A 25,681-nucleotide genomic window follows, 5' to 3' on the forward strand; every position below is an offset into this window, starting at 1 on the left:
CGACCATCATAATATTCTCCGCCTCTGACTTCACCATGCACCAAAATGTCATCTGGTTAAAACACAGAGCAGAGCTTCGCGCCACTCCCTCCAGAACAAAACGGTTGGAAAAAAATCATGGGGTGCGCCCGAATACCTCCCACTCCTGCAAACTCTAGGCATGCTATGAGCATGTTTGTCTGCCTTGTGGCTTAATTATCCGACTAATTTGTACGAGTGCAGTGCAATAATCGGGTCGGCCCATAAATGATAAAGAACAACTTGGTCAACAAACATTGACTAGAAGAGCTTCATATCCTTGGGACTTCACGAGAACTATGAGGTTGAAATAAAGGGCTTAGGAAAAATAAGCATGGAAGGTCGTTAGGTTATATGACTGCCTGACTGGGCACATCAGTAGGGGTGGATGATCTTTCGTGTCGTCTCTTTCTTCTGATAATTCAGTTGAAGAAGGCAGTTTTCGGCAACTTCAGGATGCAGCTAGTCAGGTACAGGCTTATTTTCTGCCTTCCTTTTTCGATGGTTCAGGAAGCTGAAATATCGATGGGATTTGTAGCAGCTACTTCACCGTGATGTTTCCACATTCTTGACTCTTGGCATATTAATTCCCTTAAAAGGTCATAATCTTGGACTGAGCACCAAATCAGTGCTATAATATTGGTACAACCAATGTTCTCTCACAAAGGACTATACTACTAACTATTATCTGCGGCTTTGGATACTGTCGTTCTCAAGTGAAATTTGGTTATTGTTTAATCCATTGTGGAAATGTGTCGGCTTAATCTTTTGCACAATCGGTTATCTTAAAACTTGATATGGAATGTTGAATCATATTTGATGAAAACGAATGATGATATCTTAATCCTTTAGTGTTTAGGCTATGTAAGATCAAAACTTTTAGGATATAACGATGAATTGATGAGCACTAGAAAGGCAGTTATGCAGTTGTAATGAAAGATATCGATTTTTTAGCCTTGCTGGTTCGTCGTTCTAAGCTTGATAGGTAAAATACTTAAAGTGCATCACACTGCCGGACACCATTTCAGAGATGAATTTTAAGCAATTCAAATAAAACTGAGTGTTCTTTTCCTCCCAAGAAACATAATATGATAATTAAGAAGGCTATATCATCAGTCTTGTCTTTTCTGCGACTAGTGAACTTGCTAACACCTCTAGCGTCCTCAAGAAATTGAAGTTTCCATCGCAAATCGAAGCATCCCTGGCTAATTCACCAAGGCAAAAGTTTGGAAACACACCAAATTTAGGAAGTAAAAGTGTTATCTTTCTTCCCTTATAACAGTTAATTTAATATTAATTGGCATTGTTTCATCAACAGTGGCACCTCACCCAGACCCAGTCCAAGGATCTACATATAACTTGAAAGTTGGAACCCAATCTCGTTACATACATAATGCATTGACACATATGTTCACCTCCACACGATGTTAAAAAAAGCGAGGTGGGGATCCTTAAGCATGTAAAATTCATCCATAAAGCTTTACCACACTTACTGATCCAGCAAAATACCAAAAAAAAAAGACTAGAAGTACACTCCAAAGAAGCCACTCGATCCAGCAGCTTGCTAATCAATTACCTTCCGCATCCCTGCACATGGTGATGCTCTCGCAGCCCCTGGTGTACGGGTTGGCGGTCTTGCTGATCCTGCAGTTGTAGTAGGGCACCCCGGGCCTTGAGCACGGCACCGCGTCTCCCCTCAGCGCGTCGTAGCTGATGTACCCCCTGCTCGCCGCCGACAGCAGCATCCGGTGAGCCTCCGAGTCCATCTGCACCTCCGCCCCCATGTCCAGGTTGATGCCATGGCCTCCTCTCCCATGGAGGAGGAGGATCAGCAGCAGCAACACGAGCGATGCTGCCCATGGAGGCATTGCCGGAGGAGGCCGGCTGAGATCTCTCACACTCTCGCGGCGCCTCTCACTGTCCTGTCGCTCTGGATCTTTGCGGGAGGGAGTGGATGTAGGTGTGGAGGTGGCCTTAAATGCAGTGCCAGTGCAGCCGGTTGTGGCACCTGTGTCCTTGTGGGAACGGAGGGACGAAATATCAACAAGGGGGAATCGCTCGAGGTTTACCAGCTTCTGGGTTTTTCTCCTTTTACCGTTGGTTCTGACTTTGGATGCGTTCTACACAAAGTATCAGTGTAAACTTTCTCCATGAGTTTAGCAGCTCTCCTACTGGACATGGTGTTTTGGCTCATAGGTCTAGATGCACCTATTATAAAAAAATGTATTTTAAATTTATTTCAAAATGTTGAAAAATTCGAAATAAAATCCTGAGTGTGCATCCTCACATTCTATGTTAGCTCACAAAAGTTTGGCACGAAAAAACATTTTTTGTGCACTATGTAAAAAAGACAAAAAAATGTCTTCTTAAAAGCTATTTTGGAGCGTTGGAAATTGTTTTTTTTTTGCACTGGCCACAAAAAGTAATATTTTTCCGTGAAACTTCGTGCGCGAACATAGAATGTATGAATGTACACCATGATATTTTTTTCAGAATTTTTAAACATTTTGAAATATGATTTGAATAGTGGGTGCATCTACACCTATGAGCCAAAGTAGATTCCCCCTCTCCTACTAAGATTAAAAAACTGGAAAACACATGCTCCTTAAAAAAATGCTTGCGCATTTGTTGAAAAATAGAAATTTAAACAAGATCTCACATTAAAAGTCATTTGCGAGCAATGCTAAAAAAAAGTCAATTCACCTTTTTCAAATCCTAGAATGTCATTCTAGCTCCCAATGTTGTTAGAATCGTTATTTTGAATTGGATCGAAACCTTTATGGTAGGATCGCAAACAATAAAATATTAACATTTAGAATCGTAAAATCTTATATTGTACTTAGTAAAATTGTTGAATCGTTCCACTCAATTTAGGTCGTAAAGTCGTAGAATCGCATAGTAGAATCATGATTCTGACAAATGCTAGCTCCCACTTTGACCGCAAATAAATTAATTTTTCCACAAAAATTGCTAAAACATGACTCATTCTAATATCTAGCTACACTGTAGTTCTTATGTTTGTAACTCATTTTTCTTTTTGGATTTATAACATAGGGAGGAAACATGCGGGTTCTTGAGAGCATAAACCCCACTCTCCTTTGGTCTCGTTTTATAGATAAAGACACGAAGGGTGAAAACAGACACTGCATGATGCTAAAGAGAACAACATACAAGACATAGCACATAATAAGCAAGAAAAATAAGAAAAATGAACGACTTAAGAGTCCATGAAGCCCTAAAAGGCCGAAACAATTTCAAATCAATTTCTAATCCAAGTCAAGGCAAATGCATGATCGTCGTGGAGGCCGCTACCGGAAGATCAAACCCACATTTCAGCCAAGGACGAGTAACCTCACCTTACGATCCATTTTTATCATGCAAAGAGGGGACCCCAGGGCTCCCCCCTTGGCTCGAAGGACACCATACTATTGGCCAAAAGAGAAACTCACAAGCAGACAGATGGCAGGTGATGACATGACCACCAAGGGAAGATCGACAAAACATGACCACTAGACCACACTTCGCAGAATGATAATTTGGACCACCCAATTGTGGCAATGAGGGTAAACATTCCCAACACACTGCCTCCAAGCAGGAAATGACGCCAGAACGCCACTACCATCCAGACTAGCGAGCCATGCCATGGATTTTCATCTAGAACCCAGTGCGAAGGAGGACATGATCCATGATGACGCCTCCAAAAAAAAAGAAACGACACCCACATGAGCCACCATCATCGGCACTGACAACCATCGGGTAGATCTTTCGCATGGACACTATGATCATCATCCAAGACCCAATTTCATGCACCGGAGGTTGGAGTAGATGATACCCAATTTCATGCGAAACCACAACCTCATGGAACCACATCATCGATTCATATCTTTTTCATGTACACCTTATGACCAAACAACCTCATGGAACCACATCATCGATCCATATATTTTTCATGTACACCTTATGACCAAACGGTAGACTCATGAAGTAAATAATCAAAAGGGTAGGTGAGGAAGAGGTTGAACAAAACACACGCACACATGAACATGTGTAGTACAATAGGACACACATGAACATTTACAGAATATTACGGAGATACATATCTATTCGTCTATGACCGATAAATAGAAAACTACGAGTAGGAATGAACTCACACACATGAACCTTATCCTCTCCCTCTCCCTTATCCGCTCCCTCCCCTTGAGAGTCGCCGGAGAGCCCCCAGCGCCGCTCCTATCTTCCTCTACCGGCCAAGCCGGTTGGAGAAGAGATGGAGTTGGCAGCCGGTGTCCCTGTATAGAGTAGGTTGGCTGGCTCTCGCTGTAGTTGTAGGTGTAGGAGTAGTTGTGTGTGCCTCTGTGGCGTATGACGAGATGTCGCTGGGCCTCTTCCGCTCGGTGCCGCCGCTCGGCGCCGGCATGCCTTCCTTGCTGACCTTCGTCGAGCTCCCAAGGTGGGATATTCATGGAGGGACTGCTAAGGTTGGAGACCCCAAGAATAAGATCGATGGTCAGCGTTGGAGCTCGGGATGCGTGGCGGTGATTCCTCTTCTAGCCGGCCGAGGCGGCGAGGGGAAGTGGAGGAGCTGCAGCGTCCCCCGTAGTTTCAAAGTCTGGCAAGGAGGTGGCCTTGGGCTACCTTGGAGCTTTCCCTCGGTGAGTGCAAGCAGCGTCGGGGTTGGGGGCTTTTGGCTCTTCCGTTGGCGTCCATGGTGGGCGGCGGCTGAAGCTGGATTTCTCCAAAGTTCCTTAAATAAAGTGGAGGCTTGCGACCACCAAACGATGCAGAGATGTTGTTGTGTTCTTCTATCTCTTCCGACCGGCCGTGGAGGCGAGGGGAGGAGACGATGCGCGCAGTTCTCTGCAGATGGGAGGTGGAGGTCTTTCGAGTCTGCGTCCTCGACATCAATTTCCAAGCGACGGTGTGGTTCGGCTGCCGACGCTGCTAGTCCAGGGGGGCTTGGGCTCTTCTTGGTGGCCCTTGGCAGGAATCTCGTCGATTGCATCAAGATTCCACTCGGACGGGAAGAGGATGTGGTGAGCCTACATCAACATCTCTCGCAGGCCAGACTCGGTCGTTTTATGATCTCCACAGCTGGGTATGAAATTTCTGTCCTCTCTCACAATATGGAGATCATCAAATCTGCATTTTGGTCAGTTCAGCATGATGCCCAAACTGAATTGGAATCAATGACCTTAATGCAAATAGCTCCTGCTGCTATGCATATAATTGAGCAAGATGTGCCTTTAATGTCTATAAGCACATGGTTCTTTTGGCATGATGATAAGCATGGTGACGATGTTATCCCCGTTGTTCGGGTTGATCCCTCTGTAGTGGATGACAACACTCCCACTGTGGTTCCTCAGATTCAATGGCGGGGACTCCTGAGATTGAGCTCGGTGAAGGACATTCAGTATCTACAGCTCAGTCCTCCCCTACCTGGCTAAACCTCTTGCATGCTACCAAACAAGCCCTATGTGGCCCTGAGATCAGTCGCACTATATCCCACTCTCTTGAACATAAGTACGGAGCAAACTATTATATGTAGTGTCTTATATTGTAGAGATAGACAGATGTACAGGCATTGTGTGATCCCAACGCGGGAACACCCTAGCCCCTAGGGAAGTCAGACGATAGGTTTGGCCCCTTGGCCTTGTGTATTATTACCTAGAGATTGTGTTTTCTTTGTTATGGTTTTCCTTGCTCAGACGATAGGTTTGGCCCCTTGGGTATCACCTAGAGATTGTGTTTTCTTTGTTAGGGTTTTCCTCCCTACTCTCTCTGGGTTGGGGAACTGAATAATCGAACAGCGAGCCACAGTGTTGCTACTTGCTGCTCCACTTAGGAGTGTCGTCTTTTTGTATCACGAGTTATTGGCGCGAATGTGTCACGAGAAGGTATAAGTTGTCCGGTTTGCCAGTATGCTTGGTGAAAATCTGAGCCTGCAATTATGCAGTCTAATATGTCAGGCATTCAACCCTACTTTTTTTTTCGAAATGGGGAATGAAATCCCGGCTTCTGCATCATGATGATGCACACGGTTTTTTATTAAAAGTATAAGAGTACATAGTTAAAATATCTCAGGCATCGCCTAGAATTGATACAAGAATCAACCAGCGAAAGAAAACTAAAACAAAGGGACTACACATCATTGTATCCGTCTATTGTGCCACCAGCCAGCCTGGCACAAGATATCCTGAGCGGCCATCTGGAGCCGAGTGCATCCAGTAACCATATGAAAGAACATCTCTCACATTATGTTTTGTGTGTTTGATGTCAATATATGTGATACACTAATGTTTGTTTAAGTGGTACAGGGATTACATAGATACATATACTTGTGTGTTGGATATGGTCGGTCTGTCGAAAGAAAAACAGCAAAGTTGGTCAGGCCGGATAATCCGGGCCGGATATTGTTGAAATATCCGGCCCCCTGATTTCGGCTAAGTCAAATGAGGAAAAGCAGCGCAGTATAGGGGCCGGATTTTTGCCCGGATTTTGTCCCGGTATTGTACCAGGGCCGGAATATCCGGGCCGGATATTTTGGAAATATCCAGCCCCCTCGAATTTGGCTAAGGACTGGAAGAAAAACAAGTCTGGCATAGGGCCGGACATTTGGCCGGATAATGTCATGGTTTTGTCCCGAAGGCCGGATTATCCGTGGGGGCGGATTATCCGGCCCTTACTTAGGCCGGAATATCCGGCCCCCCGGAAGCTGCAACGGCTCATTTTTGAGGAGGGGTATAAATACCCCCCTTCTTCTACCTTGGTTGCTTGCTCAATCATTGCACAAGAAATCTGCCAAGCCACCTCCATTAGAGCCACCTCAAGAACTCAAGATTTGCAAGATCTCCTTCCTCCCCCAACCAAAGCTCTTGATCTTTGGAGATTCGAATGAGAAGACACCGATCTACATCCTCACCGAAGCGTTCTTCATTTCCCCTCTCTTGTTTGAGGGATCTCATGCTAGTGTTCCTATTTGGTTCCCTAGTTGATTTGTGTTGATGTATTGTTGTTGATTGTTGTGTTGTAACAGATTTGGGAGCCTCCAATTTGGTTGTGGATGTGTGCCCCAAGAACCTTGTAAAGGCCCGGTTTCCGCCTCGAGAAAATCCCTTAGTGGAAGTGGGCTAGGCCTTTGTGGCGTTGCTCACCGGAGATCTGAGTGAAGCCTTCGTGGCTGTTGGTTTGGCTTTCGTAGCAACCACACTCCTCCAAACGTAGACGTACCTTCTTGCAAAGGAAGGGAACTACGGGAATCATCTCCGTGTCATCGCGTGCTCCACTCTCGGTTACCTCTATCCTATTCTATCTCTTATATTGCTTAGCTATATCTTGCTTAGTTGTTAGCCTTGTCATATAGGTAAATTCACTTAGTTGCATATCTAGAGAATTTACCTTTTGTGTCAAGCCTAAATTGAAAAAGAACTAAAAATTGGTTAGCACCTATTCACCCCCCCTCTAGGTGCGGCATACGATCCTTTCAATTGGTATCAGAGCCTCGGCTCTTATTTCGGGCTTAACCGCCTAAGAGTATGCCGGACGATGGACCATCGGAAGGGGAGACTAGGCCGGTCACCATGGAGGATATCAACTCGTTGAAATCATCCATGGATGCTCAAATGGAGAGCATGAGAAAAATGATTTCCGAGCTTTTGGCCCCTCCCTGTCCCGTGGCTCCCACCATAGAGGTTAATATCACGGATGCGGTTGTAGAGGGTGATACTTCGGTATTACCCTCTGCTACCACACCCATGGATGGTGATAACTCAAACACTATCAAACCCCCCATTGCATCTCCCAAGGGAACTAGTGGAAGTGAGAGCTACAATCGAGTACCTCCACATTTCCAATCACCCGATATACCGGTTCCCCATCCTCATATAAACATCCGGGGCGACCCACCTAAGTTTTCCGTTAATGATTACGATACTTGGCAATTTGAGTTTAGCTCTCATGTTCGCAGTGCCTCCAATGAACTTTGGAGAATCATCGAGGAAGGCTTCAATCCTTACAACCCCAAGAAGTTGACTAGAAGAGAAGCGGTTGATAGTCAACTCAACAACACCGCCTTGCACATGATTCAAACCGCCGTGGGGACAAAGGAGTTGTCTCGTGTTCGGCATTTCACCACCGCTAAGGATGCTTGGGATGCTTTGGCCTCGGGTTGCATTGGAAGCGAGAGCACAAGAAGGAACAAGTATAATGCTCTTCGGAATAAAGCCGAAGGATTCATGAGGCTTCCGGATGAAGATCATGAAGACATGTATGGAAGACTTCTCACCGTTGCCGACGCCTTCCGGATTGTTGGTGCCTCTCACATTAATGACTATTGGATCAAGGAGAAGTACATTGAGTGCATGATGCCGTTCGAGCCTATTGATGTCAAGACTCTTGTCGGAAGAGAATGCTATGCCTCTCTCACCTCTCAACAAGCCGTGCACGAGATGCAAGCTCTCAAGGTCCTTGAGCAAAACTCTCATGATTCCCGCAATCGTGCCATTGGGATGACAAAAGGGTCCAACCTTGCCTTGGTGGTCAACCCCGTGCAAGAAGTGATTCCTCAAGAATCTTATAGGGCATCTTGGAGCATGACCTACCCGGAAGACTTGGAACACCACTACCATGACCACATGGCATTCCATGCAAACATCTTTTGGATTGATCCGTCCAAGGCCAAGGACGACAACATCAAGAGAAACAACTCAAGGGGTCCCTCAAGCTCGGGCCCAAGAACAAGATCTTGCTACAATTGCAATGACAAGCGCCATTTCATTGTCGAATGTCCCTATGAGAATAGGGAGACTAATGGTGGAAGGCTCATCCCCAAGGACAAGAGCAAAGACTCAAAGGGCAAATATTCAAAGCCCCCCAACAAGAAATTCTATAACAAGAACAAGAAGGGCAAGAGGCCCTCAAGGATTGTGCTAGTGGCTAATGAAGAATACTCTTCCGATGAGATTGCAAGTGCTAGTGATGATGAAGAGGAAAGCTCAAGAGAAGTGGCCGCCATTGCCACCACCAACATTCCCTCTTCATCTCTCTTTGATTCACCCAATGAGAACCCTCAATGCAAGAATGCACATTGCTTCATGGCAAGGTCCACCTTGGACACATCTATTGTGCTATCAACTCAAGAAGAGTATACCTCCGGAGATGAAGATGTTGATGATGAAGAAGATGCAACCTCAAATGGATTGGTTGCCCTTGCCTCCCTCGCTACTAACTCTTCATCAACAAGTGAATCTCCCAATGAGGTCATTCATGTGGAGGAAGAAAGTTGCCTCATGGCTAAATCTTCCGAGGTATCATCTCCTAACCCCTCTATGCCTAACATTGCTAATGATCTAGGGGTTGATCCCGCTAGTCTAAAAGTGAAACAAGAAATGCTAGAGTTTGATGATTTCATTAGTAACCTACAAGGTAACACTAAGAAGCATGTTTCAAGTCTCATGGTTCGTATGGCTCAACTAAACGATACTCTTGAGAAAAAGTGCCAAATAGAGAGAGAAGACTCTCTAGAAATACATGCTCTTAAAAATGCTCTTGAGGAATGTCAAGAAACTATAGCATCTCTTGAAGAGAAGCTAGAAAGTCTTGAAGAACCTCAAGATAAACTTAACAAGCTCACTAAAGCTAGAGATCTTGCTAGAGCTAAGACTAAAGTGCTTATAAAGGAAAAGGCCAAATTTGGTGTTGATCATGAGAAACTTGTGAAGGATCTAGATGAACTAGACAAGGCTCACAAAGCCTTGAAGAGTGAATACTCTCTCCTCTCCGAGTCTTATGAGCAACTTCAAATTAGGCTAGCTTCATATGACATACCTAGTACCTCTACTCCTTCATGTGATCATGCAAATATTATTGAGGAAAATGCTAGGTTGAAGGATGAACTTGCTAAGGCCTCCTCTCCCCAAAGTAATCTTTCCTTGGATGATCTTTTGAGTAAGCAAAGGTCAAACAATGGTAAGGAGGGACTTGGTTATAATACCAAGGCTCAAAAGGCAAACAAGAAAAAGACCAAGCCCGCACATGAGAAAGCTAATGGTGAAACCCGAAAGGGCAACACCATTAATGATGATGGTGCGGGAATAGATAACCCTCACTATGTTCTCTTTAAAGATTATTATGGTGATGTTTATGCTAAATATGTTGGCCCATATGATGGTTATGTTGCTTGGTCTATTTGGGTTCCAAAGACCCTTGTTGCTAACAAAAGAGGACCCATTGAAAAATGGGTACCTAAATCCAAGAATTGATCTCATGTAGGACTATGCCGCCGGAGGTTCAAAATGGGTACTTGATAGTGGATGTACAAGTCATATGACCGGCGGCAAGAACCTCGTCAAGGAGTTGAGGCCCAACATAAATCATATCACCGTCTCCTTTGGCAATAATTCTACATCCGAGGTATTGGGTTTTGGCAAGGTTGTGGTTGCACACAACATTACTCTTGTGGATGTCATGCTTGTCAAAACCCTTGGTTACAATTTGCTTTCCATTTCTGCCCTTGGCAAGATGGGTTTCGCCGTCTTTATTGATAATGATATTGTGGTCCTTGATGGCGTGTAACTCACACGTTCGCTGGGAACCCCAAGAGGAAGGTATGATGCGCACAGCAGCAAGTTTTCCCTCAGAAAGAAACCAAGGTTTATCGAACCAGGAGGAGCCAAGAAGCACGTTGAAGGTTGATGGCGGCGGGATGTAGTGCGGCGCAACACCAGGGATTCCGGCGCCAACGTGGAACCTGCACAACACAACCAAAGTACTTTGCCCCAACGAAACAGTGAGGTTGTCAATCTCACCGGCTTGCTGTAACAAAGGATTAACCGTATTGTGTGGATGATGATTGTTTGCAGAAAATAGTAGAACAAGTATTGCAGTAGATTGTATTTCAGTAAAGAGAATTGGACCGGGGTCCACAGTTCACTAGAGGTGTCTCTCCCATAAGACAAACAGCATGTTGGGTGAACAAATTACAGTTGGGCAATTGACAAATAAAGAGGGCATGACCATGCACATACATATCATGATGAGTATAGTGAGATTTAATTGGGCATTACGACAAAGTACATAGACCGCCATCCAACTGCATCTATGCCTAAAAAGTCCACCTTCAGGTTATCATCCGAACCCCCTCCAGTATTAAGTTGCAAAGCAACAGACAATTGCATTAAGTATGGTGCGTAATGTAATCAACAACTACATCCTTAGACATAGCATCAATGTTTTATCCCTAGTGGCAACAGCACAACACAACCTTAGAACTTTCTGTCACCGTCCTGTGTCAATGCAGGCATGAACCCACTATCGAGCATAAGTACTCCCTCTTGGAGTTACAAGCATCTACTTGGCCAGAGCATCTACTAGTAACGGAAAGCATGCAAGATCATAAACAACACGTAGATATAACTTTGATAATCAACATAACAAGTATTCTCTATTCATCGGATCCCAACAAACGCAACATATAGAATTACAGATAGATGATCTTGATCATGTTAGGCAGCTCACAAGATCCGACAATGATAGCACAATGGGGAGAAGACAACCATCTAGCTACTGCTATGGACCCATAGTCCAGGGGTAGACTACTCACACATCACTCCGGAGGCGACCATGGCGGCGTAGAGTCCTCCGGGAGATGATTCCCCTCTCCGGCAGGGTGCTGGAGGCGATCTCCTGGATCCCCCGAGATGGGATCGGCGTTGGCGGCGTCTCTGGAAGGTTTTCCGTATCGTGGCTCTCGGTACTGGGGGTTTCGTCACGGAGGCTTTAAGTAGGCGGAAGGGCAAGTCAGGAGGTGGCACGGGGGGCCCAGACCATAGGCCGGCGCGGCCAGGGGTGGGGCCGCACCGCCGTAGGGTTTGGCCACCCCGTGGCCCCTCTTCGTTTCATCTTCGGACTTCTGGAAGCTTCGTGGAAAAATAGGCCCCTGGGCTTTGATTTCGTCCAATTCCGAGAATATTTCCTTACTAGGATTTCTGAAACCAAAAACAGCAGAAAACAGTAACTGGCACTTCGGCATCTTGTTAATAGGTTAGTTCCAGAAAATGCACGAATATGTCATAAAATGTGCATAAAACATGTAGATAACATCAATAATGTGGCATGGAACATAAGAAATTATCGATACGTCGAAGACGTATCAGCATCCCCAAGCTTAGTTCTGCTCGTCCCGAGCAGGTAAAATGATAACACAGATAATTTCTAGAGTGACATGCCATCATAATCTTGATCATACTATTTGTAAAGCATATGTAGTGAATGCAGCGATCAAAACAATGTATATGACATGAGTAAACAAGTGAATCATAAAGCAAAGACTTTTTATGAATAGCACTTCAAGACAAGTATCAATAAGTCTTGCATAAGAGTTAACTCATAAAGCAATAATTCATAGTAAAGGCATTGAAGCAACACAAAAGAAGATTAAGTTTCAGCGGTTGCTTTCAACTTGTAACATGTATATCTCATGGATATTGTCAACATAGAGTAGTATAATAAGTGCAATAAGCAAGTATGAAGGAATCAATGCATAGTTCACACAAGTGTTTGCTTCTTGAGGTGGAGAGAAATAGGTGAACTGACTCAACATTGAAAGTAAAAGAATGGTCCTCAATAGAGGAAAAGCATCGATTGCTATATTTGTGCTAGAGCTTTGATTTTGAAAACATGAAACAATTTTGTCAACGGTAGTAATAAAGCATATGCATCATGTAAATTATATCTTATAAGTTGCAAGCCTCATGCATAGTGTACTAATAGTGCCCGCACCTTGTCCTAATTAGCTTGGACTACCGGATCATCACAATGCACTGTTTTAACCAAGTGTCACAAAGGGGTACCTCTATGCACTTTGTACAAAGGTCTAAGGAGAAAGCTCGCATTGGATTTCTCGCTATTGATTATTCTTCAACTTAGACATCCATACCGGGACAACATAGACAACAGATAATGGACTCCTCTTTTATGCATAAGCATGTAACAACAATTAATAATTTTCTCATTTGAGATTGAGGATATATGTCCAAAACTGAAACTTCCACCATGGATCATGGCTTTAGTTAGCGGCCCAATGTTCTTCTCTAACATATGCATGCTTAACCATAAGGTGGTAGATCTCTCTTACTTCAGACAAGACGGACATGCATAGCAACTCACATGAAATTCAACAATGAATAGTTGATGGCGTCCCCAGTGAACATGGTTATCGCACAACAAGCAACTTAATAAGAGATAAAGTGCATAATTACATATTCAATACCACAATAGTTTTTAAGCTATTTGTCCCATGAGCTATATATTGCAAAGGTGAATGATGGAATTTTAAAGGTAGCACTCAAGCAATTTACTTTGGAATGGCGGAAAATACCATGTAGTAGGTAGGTATGGTGGACACAAATGGCATAATGGTTGGCTCAAGTATTTTGGATGCATGAGAAGTATTCCCTCTCGATACAAGGTTTAGGCTAGCAAGGCTTATTTGAAACAAACACAAGGATGAACCGGTGCAGCAAAACTCACATAAAAGACATATTGAAAACATTATAAGACTCTGCACCGTCTTCCTTGTTGTTCAAACTCAATACTAGAAATTATCTAGACCTTAGAGAAACCAAATATGCAAACCCAATTTTAGCATGCTCTATGTATTTCTTCATTAATGGGTGCAAAGCATATGATGCAAGAGCTTAAACATGAGCACAACAATTGCCAAGTATCACATTACCCAAGACATTTATAGCAATTACTACATGTATCATTTTCCAATTCCAACCATATAACAATTTAACGAAGGAGAAACTTCGCCATGAATACTATGAGTAGAAACCAAGGACATACTTGTCCATATGCTACAGCGGAGCGTGTCTCTCTCCCATAAAGTGAATGCTAGGATCCATTTTATTCAAACAAAACAAAAAACAAAAACAAACCGACGCTCCAAGCAAAGCACATAAGATGTGATGGAATAAAAATATAGTTTCAGGGGAGGAACCTGATAATGTTGTCGATGAAGAAGGGGATGCCTTGGGCATCCCCAAGCTTAGACGCTTGAGTCTTCTTAATATATGCAGGGGTGAACCACCGGGGCATCCCCAAGCTTAGAGCTTTCACTCTCCTTGATCATGTTGCATCATACTCCTCTCTTGATCCTTGAAAACTTCCTCCACACCAAACTCGAAACAACTCATTAGAGGGTTAGTGCACAATAAAAATTAACATATTCAGAGGTGACACAATCATTCTTAACACTTATGGACATTGCATAATGCTACTGGACATTAGTGGATCAAATAAATTCAACCAACATAGCAAAAGAGACAATGCGAAATAAAAGGCAGAATCTGTCAAAACAGAACAGTTCGTATTGACGAATTTTAAAATGGCACCAGACTTGCTCAAATGAAAATGCTCAAATTGAATGAAAGTTGCGTACATATCTGAGGATCATGCACGTAAATTGTCTTAATTTTATGAGCTACCTACAGGGAGGTAGACCCAGATTCGTGACAGCAAAGAAATCTGGAACTGTGCAGTAATCCAAATCTAGTACTTACTTTTCTATCAACGGCTTAACTTGGCACAACAAAACACAAAACTAAGATAAGGAGAGGTTGCTACAGTAGTAAACAACTTCCAAGACACAAAATAAAAAACAAAGTACTGTAGGTAAAAACATGGGTTGTCTCCCATAAGCGCTTTTCTTTAACGTCTTTCAGCTAGGCGCAGAAAGTGTGTATCAAGTATTATCAAGAGACGAAGTGTCAACATCATAATTTGTTCTCATAATAGAATCAAAAGGTAACTTCATTCTATTTCTAGGGAAGTGTTCCATACCTTTCTTGAGAGGAAATTGATATTTTATATTCCCTTCCTTCATATCAATGATAGCACCAACAGTTCGAAGAAAAGGTCTTCCCAATATAATGGGACAAGATGCATTGCATTCAATATCCAAGACAACAAAATCAATGGGGACAAGGTTATTGTTAACGGTAATGCGAACATTATCAACTTTCCCCAAAGGTTTCTTTGTAGAATGATCAGCAAGATTAACATCCAAATAACAATTTTTCAGTGGTGGCAAGTCAAGCATATTATAAATTTTCTTAGGCATAACAGAAATACTTGCACCAAGATCACATAAAGCATTACAATCAAAATCTTTAACCTTCATCTTAATGATGGGCTCCCAACCATCCTCTAGCTTTTTAGGAATAGAGGCTTCACGCTCTAGTTTCTCTTCTCTAGCTTTTATGAGAGCATTTGTAATATGATGTGTAAAGGCCAAATTTATAGCACTAGCATTAGGACTTTTAGCAAGTTTTTGCAAGAACTTTATAACTTCAGAGATGTGGCAATCATCAAAATTCAAACCATTATAATCTAAAGCAATGGGATCATCATCCCCAATGTTGGAAAAAATTTCAGCGACTTTATCACGTGCGATTTAATGATTTTAGCAGTTTCAGGCAGTTTCTCGCGCTTTGCATTAGAAGTGGAAACATTGCTAACACCAATTCTTTTATTAGTATTAGTAGGAGGTGCAGCAACATGTGTAGCATTAGCATTACTAGTGGTGGTAATAGTCCAAACTTTAGCTACATTCTTCTCTTTAGCTAGTTTTTCATTTTCTTCTCTATCCCACCTAGCACGCAGTTCAGCCATTAATCTTATATTCTCATTAATTCTAACTTGAATGGAATTAGCTGTAGTAACAATTTTATTATGATGATTCTCATTAGGCATAACTTTCGATTTCAAAAGATCAACATCAGCAGCAAGACTATCTACTTTAGAAGCAAGTATATCAATTTTCCCAAGCTTTTCTTCAACAGATTTGTTAAAAGCAGTTTGCGTACTAATAAATTCTTTAAGCATGGCTTCAAGTCCAGGGGGTGAACTCCTATTATTGTTGTAAGAATTCCCATAAGAATTATCATAGCCGTGGCCATTATTATAAGGATATGGCCTATAGTTGTTACTAGAATTGTTCCGGTAAGCATTGTTGTTGAAATTATTATTTTTAATGAAGTTTACATCAACATGTTCTTCTTGTGCAACCAATGAAGCTAATGGAACATTATTAGGATCAATATTAGTCCTATCATTCACAAGCATAGACATAATAGCATCAATCTTATCACTCAAGGAAGAGGTTTCTTCGACAGAATTTACCTTCTTACCTTGTGGAGCTCTTTCCGTGTGCCATTCAGAGTAGTTGATCATCATATTATCAAGAAGCTTTGTTGCTTCACCAAGAGTGATGGACATAAAGGTACCTCCAGCAGCTGAATCCAATAAATTCCGTGAAGAAAAATTTAGTCCTGCATAGAAGGTTTGGATGATCATCCAAGTAGTCAGTCCATGGGTTGGGCAATTTTTAACCAGAGATTTCATTCTTTCCCAAGCTTGAGCAACATGTTCAGTATCTAATTGTTTAAAATTCATTATGCTACTCCTCAAAGATATAATTTTAGCAGGGGGATAATATCTACCAATAAAAGCATCCTTGCATTTAGTCCATGAATCAATACTATTCTTAGGCAGAGATAGCAACCAATCTTTAGCTCTTCCTCTTAATGAGAAAGGGAACAATTTTAGTTTAATAATATCACCATCTACATCTTTATACTTTTGCATTTCACATAGTTCAACAAAATTATTAAGATGGGCAGCAGCATCATCAGAACTAACACCAGAAAATTGCTCTCGCATAACAAGATTCAGTAAAGCAGGTTTAATTTCAAAGAATTCTGCTGTAGTAGCAGGTGGAGCAATAGGTGTGCATAAGAAATCATTATTATTTGTGGTTGTGAAGTCACACAACTTAGTATTTTCAGGGTTGGCCATTTTAGCAAAAGTAAATAAAGCAAACTAGATAAAGTAAATGCAAGTAAACTAATTTTTTTTGTGTTTTTGATATAGCAAACAAGATAGCAAGTAAAGTAAAACTAGCAACTAATTTTTTTGTATTTTGATTTAGTGCAGCAAACAAAGTAGTAAATAAAACTAAGCAAGACAAAAACAAAGTAAAGAGATTGGGATGTGGAGACTCCCCTTGCAGCGTGTCTTGATCTCCCCGGCAACGGCGCCAGAAATTATGCTTGATGGCGTGTAACTCACACGTTCGTTGGGAACCCCAAGAGGAAGGTATGATGCGCACAGCAGCACGTTTTCCCTCAGAAAGAAACCAAGGTTTATCGAACTAGGAGGAGCCAAGAAGCACGTTGAAGGTTGATGGCGGCGGGATGTAGTGCGGCGCAACACCAGGGATTCTGGCGCCAACGTGGAACCTGCACAACACAACCAAAGTACTTTGCCCCAACGAAACAGTGAGGTTGTCAATCTCACCGGCTTGCTGTAACAAAGGATTAACCGTATTGTGTGGATGATGATTGTTTGCAGAAAATAGTAGAACAAGTATTGCAGTAGATTGTATTTCAGTAAAGAGAATTGGACCGGGGTCCACAGTTCACTAGAGGTGTCTCTCCCATAAGACAAACAGCATGTTGGGTGAACAAATTACAGTTGGGCAATTGACAAATAAAGAGGGCATGACCATGCACATACATATCATGATGAGTATAGTGAGATTTAATTGGGCATTACGACAAAGTACATAGACCGCCATCCAACTGCATCTATGCCTAAAAAGTCCACCTTCAGGTTATCATCCGAACCCCCTCCAGTATTAAGTTGCAAAGCAACAGACAATTGCATTAAGTATGGTGCGTAATGTAATCAACAACTACATCCTTAGACATAGCATCAATGTTTTATCCCTAGTGGCAACAGCACAACACAACCTTAGAACTTTCTGTCATTGTCCCAGGTGTCAATGCAGGCATGAACCCACTATCGAGCATAAGTACTCCCTCTTGGAGTTACAAGCATCTACTTGGCCAGAGCATCTACTAGTAACGAAAAGCATGCAAGATCATAAACAACACGTAGATATAACTTTGATAATCAACATAACAAGTATTCTCTATTCATCGGATCCCAACAAACACAACATATAGAATTACAGATAGATGATCTTGATCATGTTAGGCAGCTCACAAGATCTGACAATGATAGCACAATGGGGAGAAGACAACCATCTAGCTACTGCTATGGACCCATAGTCCAGGGGTAGACTACTCACACATCACTCCGGAGGCGACCATGGCGGCGTAGAGTCCTCCGGGAGATGATTCCCCTCTCCGGCAGGGTGCCGGAGGCGATCTCCTGGATCCCCCGAGATGGGATCGGCGTTGGCGGCGTCTCTGGAAGGTTTTCCGTATCGTGGCTCTCGGTACTGGGGGTTTCGTCACGGAGGCTTTAAGTAGGCGGAAGGGCAAGTCAGGAGGCGGCACGGGGGGCCCAGACCATAGGCCGGCGCGGCCAGGGGTGGGGCCGCGCCGCCCTAGGGTTTGGCCACCCCGTGGCCCCTCTTCGTTTCATCTTCGGACTTCTGGAAGCTTCGTGGAAAAATAGGCCCCTGGGCTTTGATTTCATCCAATTCCGAGAATATTTCCTTACTAGGATTTCTGAAACCAAAAATAGCAGAAAACAGCAACTGGCACTTCGGCATCTTGTTAATAGGTTAGTTCCAGAAAATGCACGAATATGTCATAAAATGTGCATAAAACATGTAGATAACATCAATAATGTGGCATGGAACATAAGAAATTATCGATACGTCGGAGACGTATCAGTCCTCTTGTGGAGCAAGACTCTAAAAGTCGCATTCGTTGGGTATCGCGAACACAACTTGTATGTGGTGGACTTTTCGGGGACCACCACGACAAGTGCGATGTGCCTATTCGGAAAGGCGGACGTGGGTTGGTTGTGGCATCGCCGCCTAGCCCATGTCAACATGAGAACTTTGCAAAGTCTTCACAAGGGGAACCATATTGTGGGACTAATGGAAAATGTGTCTTTTGCCAAAGATCGTGTTTGTAGGGCTTGTGTTGAAGGCAAAATGCATGACTCTCCGCATCCAAGCAAGACCATTATCTCTTCCAAGAGGATCTTGGAGCTCCTTCATGTGGATCTCTTTGGTCCCGTTACTCATGCAAGTCTTGGTGCGAAGAAACATTGCTTGGTGATTGTCGATGACTACTCAAGAGACACTTGGGTCTACTTTCTCAAGACGAAAGATGAGACTCAACAAATATTCATTGACTTTGCTACCGAGGTGCAACGCCAACACAATCTCCTCATTATGGCAATAAGAAGTGACAACGGCTCCGAGTTCAAGAACTACACACTCAATGATTTTCTTAGTGATGAGGGGATTCGTCATCAATATTCCGCTGCTTACACCCCTCAACAAAATGGTGTTGCGGAGAGGAAGAACCGGACTCTTATGGATATGGCAAGGTCTATGATGGCAGAGTATAAATCCCGCTATAACTTTTGGGCCGAAGCCATCTCCACCGCTTGTCACTCCTCCAACCGGCTCTATCTCCGCAAGGGCTTGAACAAGACTCCATATGAAATACTCACCGGGAACAAGCCTAATATCTCATACTTCAAGGTGTTCGGGTGTAAGTGTTTCTACAAAATCAAAGGGGTTCGTTTATCTAAATTCGCTCCTAAAGCTTTGGAGGGTATATTTGTTGGTTACGGTCTTAGAGTCTCACACTTATAGAATCTTTGATATAGCCTCCGGGATTATCATTGAATCTTGTAGTGTGAGGTTCGAAGAAAATGATGGCTCCCAAGTGGGGCAAGTTGATGTATGTGCAGGTGATGAAATACCTCAAGATGCCATAGTAAGAATGGGTGTGGGATTTTTCCGCCCCGTTGAGGGACACGGTGTGGCGTCTCGGGAAGGACTATGCTCTACCACGGTGGAGCCCTCATCTTCTCAACATCAACAAACCCCATCAACTGAAGCAAATGATGCACCAACCCAAGAACAAGAACAAAACCCTCCCTCTAGTGTGCAAGATCAAGGACAAGATCAAGGGCAAGATCAAGGACAAGATCAAGGCCAAGATCAACCAAGAATTCATGATGGTTCCGACGAGTATCCATTTGATATTTGCTCCGCACCAAATGATGTCCAAGATCAAGCACATGATGTTGAGCACCCACAAGAAATTGTTGTTGCTCAAGTTGAACGTCAAGACGGGGACCCAAAAGATCAAGTTGATCAAGTGATACCTCCAAGGCCAAAAAGAACCAAGGAGGAGATCGAGGCCCATCGTCTAGCAAGAAGAGAAATGAACCTTGAGCTTCGTGATCACACGCATGATAAGGTTCTTGGTGATATAAGGGCAAAGGTTTCCACAAGAAGGCAATTGGCTAATTTTAGCAACCATCATGCTTATATCTCCTTAGTGGAACCCAAGAAAGTATTTGAAGCCCTTGAAGATTCGGATTGGTTGGAAGCTATGCACGAAGAACTCAACAACTTCAAGCGCAACAAAGTGTGGACCTTAGTAGAGAAGCCAAAGGGGTGCCGCAATGTTATTGGCACTAAATGGATATTCAAGAACAAGCAAGATGAGTTTGGAAATGTTGTGAGGAACAAGGCAAGATTGGTGGCTCAAGGGTTCTCTCAAGTTGAGGGAATTGACTTTGGAGAAACCTATGCTCCCGTGGCTCGCCTTGAGTCCATCCGTATCCTTCTTGCTTATGCATCGCATCATAACTTTAAGTTACAACAAATGGATGTGAAAAGTGCATTTCTTAATGGTCCTTTGCATGAAGAGGTTTATGTTAAGCAACCCCCGGGGTTCAAGGATCTCAACTTCCCTAACCATGTCTACAAGCTCTATAAAGCTCTTTATGGTCTCAAACAAGCTCCTAGAGCTTGGTATGAGCACCTTAAGGAATTATTGGTAGACCGTGGGTTTGATGTTGGGCTAATCGATCCCACTCTTTTTACTAAGAGGGTCAATGGGGAGCTTTTCGTTTGCCAATTATATGTTGATGATATTATCTTTGGCTCTACTAACAAAGCTTTCAATGATGAATTCTCAAAGCTTATGACCGATAGGTTTGAGATGTCTATGATGGGAGAGATGAAGTTCTTCCTTGGTTTTGAGATCAAGCAATTGAGAGGAGGAACCTTCATCAACCAAGCAAAATATCTCCAAGACATGCTCAAGAGGTTCAAGATGACCGAAATGAAAGGTGTTGCCACTCCTATGGTTACCAAATGTCATCTTGCACTTGATCCCAATGGTAAAGAGGTGGATCAAAAGGTATATCGCTCCATGATTGGATCCTTGCTTTACCTTTGTGCATCTAGACCGGACATAGTGTTGAGTGTTGGTGTGTGTGCAAGGTATCAAGCTTCTCCTAAGGAGAGCCACATGATAGCTCTCAAGAGAATCTTTCGATATTTGGTTGATACCCCAAGATATGGTATTTGGTACCCCAAAGGCTCAAGTTTTATTCTCAATGGATACACCGATGCGGATTGGGCGGGAGACAAGGATGATAGGAAATCAACCTCCGGGGCTTGCCAATTTCTTGGTAGGTCCTTGGTGTGTTGGTCATCTAAGAAGCAAAATTGTATATCTCTCTCCACCGCCGAAGCCGAATATGTTGCCGCCGCAAGTGGATGCACTCAATTGTTATGGATGAGGCAAACTTTAAAGGAATACGGTGTCATTTGTGACAAAGTGCCTCTATTATGTGACAATGAAAGTGCTATCAAGATTGCCTATAATCCGGTGCAACATTCAAGAACGAAGCATATTGAGATCCGGAATCATTTCATTAGGGATCATGTTGCCCGTGGTGATATTGAGCTTATCTATGTTCCTACCAAAGATCAACTTGCCGATATATTCACGAAGCCTCTTGATGAAGCAAGGTTCACTTATTTGAGGAATGAGCTAAATATCATTGATTCAAGGAGTATAGCTTGACCATCTTGCAAACACACCTTCATCTCAAAACTTTATTTGGTTTAGATGTGGGCATGGAAATAGGGGGAGTGCGGTTTAAATTATTGAGCTATCACTCCCCCCATAATGCCAACATTAAGAAATCATTCTCTTTATATCATATGTTGATATGTGAGCTTCAATGATGAGTAGTGGCTTGGACCCAAGATATATCTTCGCGGTGCCATGCCACAACACTCATATATGGTGGCCTAGGCCACCACACTCTTCTTTGTGAAGAGTTGGAGTTATTTGGATCTTATCGCCTTTTATTTGACAACTCCATGTTCTTATGGGAAATCACTCTAGTTTGGCCTTATTTGCTCATATCTTGCAAACTTGAGTGACCATGTACCATTAACAGTTTGTATCTTCTAAAACCTAAGCCTACTCTCTCCTATAAGCCATTTCCATCTTGCTCATTTGTCATGTTTGGTAAAAACTTGGAGTTTGAGGTTTTTCGGTCGGATGATCTAGGTTGCTCCATCTTATTGGTAAATTTGCACCTTATATGTGACGTGATACATTATTGCATCGCATATGGGTCATGCAAATAACCAACGAAAGATGGGCCGGATTCCCGGTGATTCTGGAATTTTCCAGAACCCCGGATAATCCGGCCCCAGGACACCCCGGAAAATCCGGCCCGGCCGGATTATCCGCCCTAAGCTAGGGCCGGATTATCCGGCCTGGGCAGATCTTGAAAGGGTTGAGGACGAGGCCGCGGGGGGGGGGCAAACGGTTCACACCACCCCCCACGCGCCTCTCTCTCCTCTTTCTCCTCTCAAGTTCGCCGGACCTCCTCCTCACCGGAGACGCTCCGTCCGCCCCCTCTCGGAGTTCTTGGGTGGATCGGGTGCATCTCCTCCCTAGCTACCTTCTCCTCCAAGCGGTTTCCACAATGGATGTGGGTATGATTCACAATCTCTAACCCTAGATGTTGTGTTTTATATGTGCTATTTTCTTGGTGGTATTGGTGTCTAGTTGTTCCAAATCAAGTGTAGTGTACTCCTCTTGCATGCTATGAGGCCGATCTAGTCTTAGACAAGCTTTTGATTGGAAAACTGCAAGTTTCGCAGGGCCGGATTATCCGCCCCCCGCGCAGGCCGGATTATCCGGCCCGGCCGGATTATCCGCCCCCAGGGGACACCGGATTATCCAGCCTGGAGCTTCATCGCCGCTGCAGTTTTTGCTTCAATCTATCATGTCTAGATTTGTACCGACTTATAGTATGTTTCTCGAGTATATTACTGTATCTTACATGACTTATGAGCATTACCTTCTCTTTGCTACCCGCCTTTGCTTCTCACGGGTGGTGCTTCTCGGGGTGGTCGGAGACGCTCTAGGCATGATCGCTCAAGTGATGAGTTTGCATCCAATGCACCTCGCAAGTCTGTCACCTCAAGGAGGAAGATCAAGGAAGTGAGGGAAAACTACAAGGCCATGGACCCAATCTCTTATTCCGCTATCCGCATGAAGAACTGGTATGAAGATGTCCCAAGGGATGAAGAGATAGAGGGCAGGAGATACTGGTGCATGGAGCAGGAGTTCATCTACAAGGACGTCTATGAGCCCATGAAGAATCTGAGACCCATGCAGTCTATTGATGTGGACCTTCTGGCAGTCAACAATCACTTTGAAGATGCTATCTGGGTAGCTGGCAGGATGGGCCTGAAGGATATCATGAAGATTCAATGTGACTATAGCCCAGAGTTGGTGAAGCAATTCTTTGCCACATTGGCAATCAAGAAAGATGATGACCGCACTATGGAATGGATGACGGGCTCCACTCACTGTAGTGCCACTCTACGCCGATTTGCTGGTTTTCTTGGAGTTCCCGCAGAAGGTGGTCGTCGCCTTCATGGACCACAGAAGACAGATAAGAATGCACTGGTACATCTTTATACCTCAGCGGGCACAGTTGGTTCTGCCAAGGGACTTCTTCCTATCTACAGTCAGTTGCTTCGGTTCTTTCGGGCAACCATTTGCCCAAGTGGTGGTAACAATGATGCTCTCCGGGGAGCCCTTGTGGATCTTATGCACCTCAGCTATAGGTGTGCTCGTGATGTCGATGAAGAAAGGGATTTCACTCTTGATGTCATGGACTTCATATTCCATGAGATCCATGATGCCATGGTCTCCCGGACCACCATACCTTATGCACCCTACATCCAACTTCTCATCAACAACTCTGTGGCTTTGGGTGGTGAAGACTTGAGTGGGTACCCGTTGGTGAAGCACAATGTCAAGAAGGCCTACAGGCTTAAGCCAGTCTCTTCTGCTGTACCTGCACCTGACACTTTCATGGGTGATGCTCGTTCTAGTGGTTTTGCTCCTGCTCGCCATCCTGATGTCCCGGCTATGAGGAAGCAAGTGAGCCGGCTTAGTTGGTTTCAGCGTCACATCCTTTGCATGAACATTGAGATCCATAAGGAGAACTATGCGGCTAGCCGAGAGCGTTCTGAGATTCAGCATACTCAGGCGGTTATTCTACACAAGCTCAGTGGTGATCAAGGACCCCCTCCTCAGCCTCCAGCTCACCAAGGTTACAGTGGATGGCATTCTGCACAGGTTCCATGGAGTGATCTTGATGATTGCCTTCAAAGGTCCAACACCTCTCGCCGCTCTCCGGATGCTCCTGACACTGATGATGAAGAAGAGGAAGCGGCATACCAGTCCGATGATGAAGACGCCTCCGAGTGATTCCCATGGGACGTGTAGCATCGCGCTTGTCCCCTTTTTGGCGTCTCGATGCCAAAGGGGGAGAAGTGTTATATTAGGACTCTCGGGGATTTGCATGGTTTGGGCACAAGCATATGCGTTTATCATTCTTATATTGCTTGTGTTCCCTCTTATTTGAACTACTTGGTTTGTTTGTGTGCCGTTCAAAACTATGTGCTATGTGGTGTGAGACATTGTTATGGTTTTCGGATTTCTATTTGTTGAGATCAAGGATATTACATTATGTGTGATGCTATATCTCCGTATTATATATCTACACATGGGTATGATTTCTTGCATCCTATCTCAACTTCATATTTGTCAATGTCTATTGTTAGAGCTCATGTTGGATATCTCTGGTGTTGAGGCACCTTACTCCTATGTGTTGTGTATTTGTATTCAAATGCAAATTACTTATATGCACACATGTAGGGGGAGTGCCTCTATGTTTTGCCATCATGCTTGTCTCTATAGTGATTCTCTTGCAAATCCGTATATTGTCATCAAACACCAAAAAGGGGGAGATTGAAAGAACATCTCTCACATTATGTTTTGTGTGTTTGATGTCAATATATGTGATACACTAATGTTTGTTTAAGTGGTACAGGGATTACATAGATACATATACTTGTGTGTTGGATATGGTCGGTCTGTCGAAAGAAAAACAGCAAAGTTGGTCAGGCCGGATAATCCGGGCCGGATATTGTTGAAATATCCGGCCCCCTGATTTCCGCTAAGTCAAATGAGGAAAAGCAGCGCAGTATAGGGGCCGGATTTTTGCCCGGATATTGTCCCGGTATTGTACCAGGGCCGGAATATCCGGGCCGGATATTTTGGAAATATCCGGCCCCCTCGAATTTGGCTAAGGACTGGAAGAAAAACAAGTCTGGCATAGGGCCGGACATTTGGCCGGATAATGTCATGGTTTTGTCCCGAAGGCCGGATTATCCGTGGGGGGCGGATTATCCGGCCCTTACTTAGGCCGGAATATCCGGCCCCCCGGAAGCTGCAACGGCTCATTTTTGAGGAGGGGTATAAATACCCCC

General features: G+C 43.7%; 1 protein-coding gene across 1 annotated transcript; it reads right to left on the reverse strand.

The window, feature by feature from the left end:
* Positions 1 to 1,338: 1,338 nt before the first annotated feature.
* LOC127332145 (uncharacterized) lies at positions 1,339 to 4,481 on the reverse strand. The gene is made up of 2 exons (XM_051358400.2): positions 4,170 to 4,481; positions 1,339 to 2,138 (listed from the first exon to the last, which is right to left on the reverse strand). The coding sequence occupies exons 1-2, from the start codon at positions 4,479 to 4,481 to the stop codon at positions 1,587 to 1,589; spliced, it is 864 nt and encodes a 287-aa protein (XP_051214360.2). The 3' UTR covers positions 1,339 to 1,586.
* Positions 4,482 to 25,681: the final 21,200 nt, after the last annotated feature.

Source organism: Lolium perenne, chromosome 4 (assembly GCF_019359855.2).
Source record: "Lolium perenne isolate Kyuss_39 chromosome 4, Kyuss_2.0, whole genome shotgun sequence".
In the NCBI taxonomy this organism is placed as follows: domain Eukaryota; kingdom Viridiplantae; phylum Streptophyta; class Magnoliopsida; order Poales; family Poaceae; genus Lolium; species Lolium perenne.

Excerpts from the sequence above, each read along its gene's own strand:
- LOC127332145 (XM_051358400.2), bottom strand. The coding sequence starts at position 4,481 with ATGAATATCCCACCTTGGGAGCTCGACGAAGGTCAGCAAGGAAGGCAT. Across the intron at positions 2,139-4,169 it reads AGAGGATAAGGTTCATGTGT|AACGCATCCAAAGTCAGAAC; the intron begins GTGAGTTCATTC and ends TACTTTGTGTAG.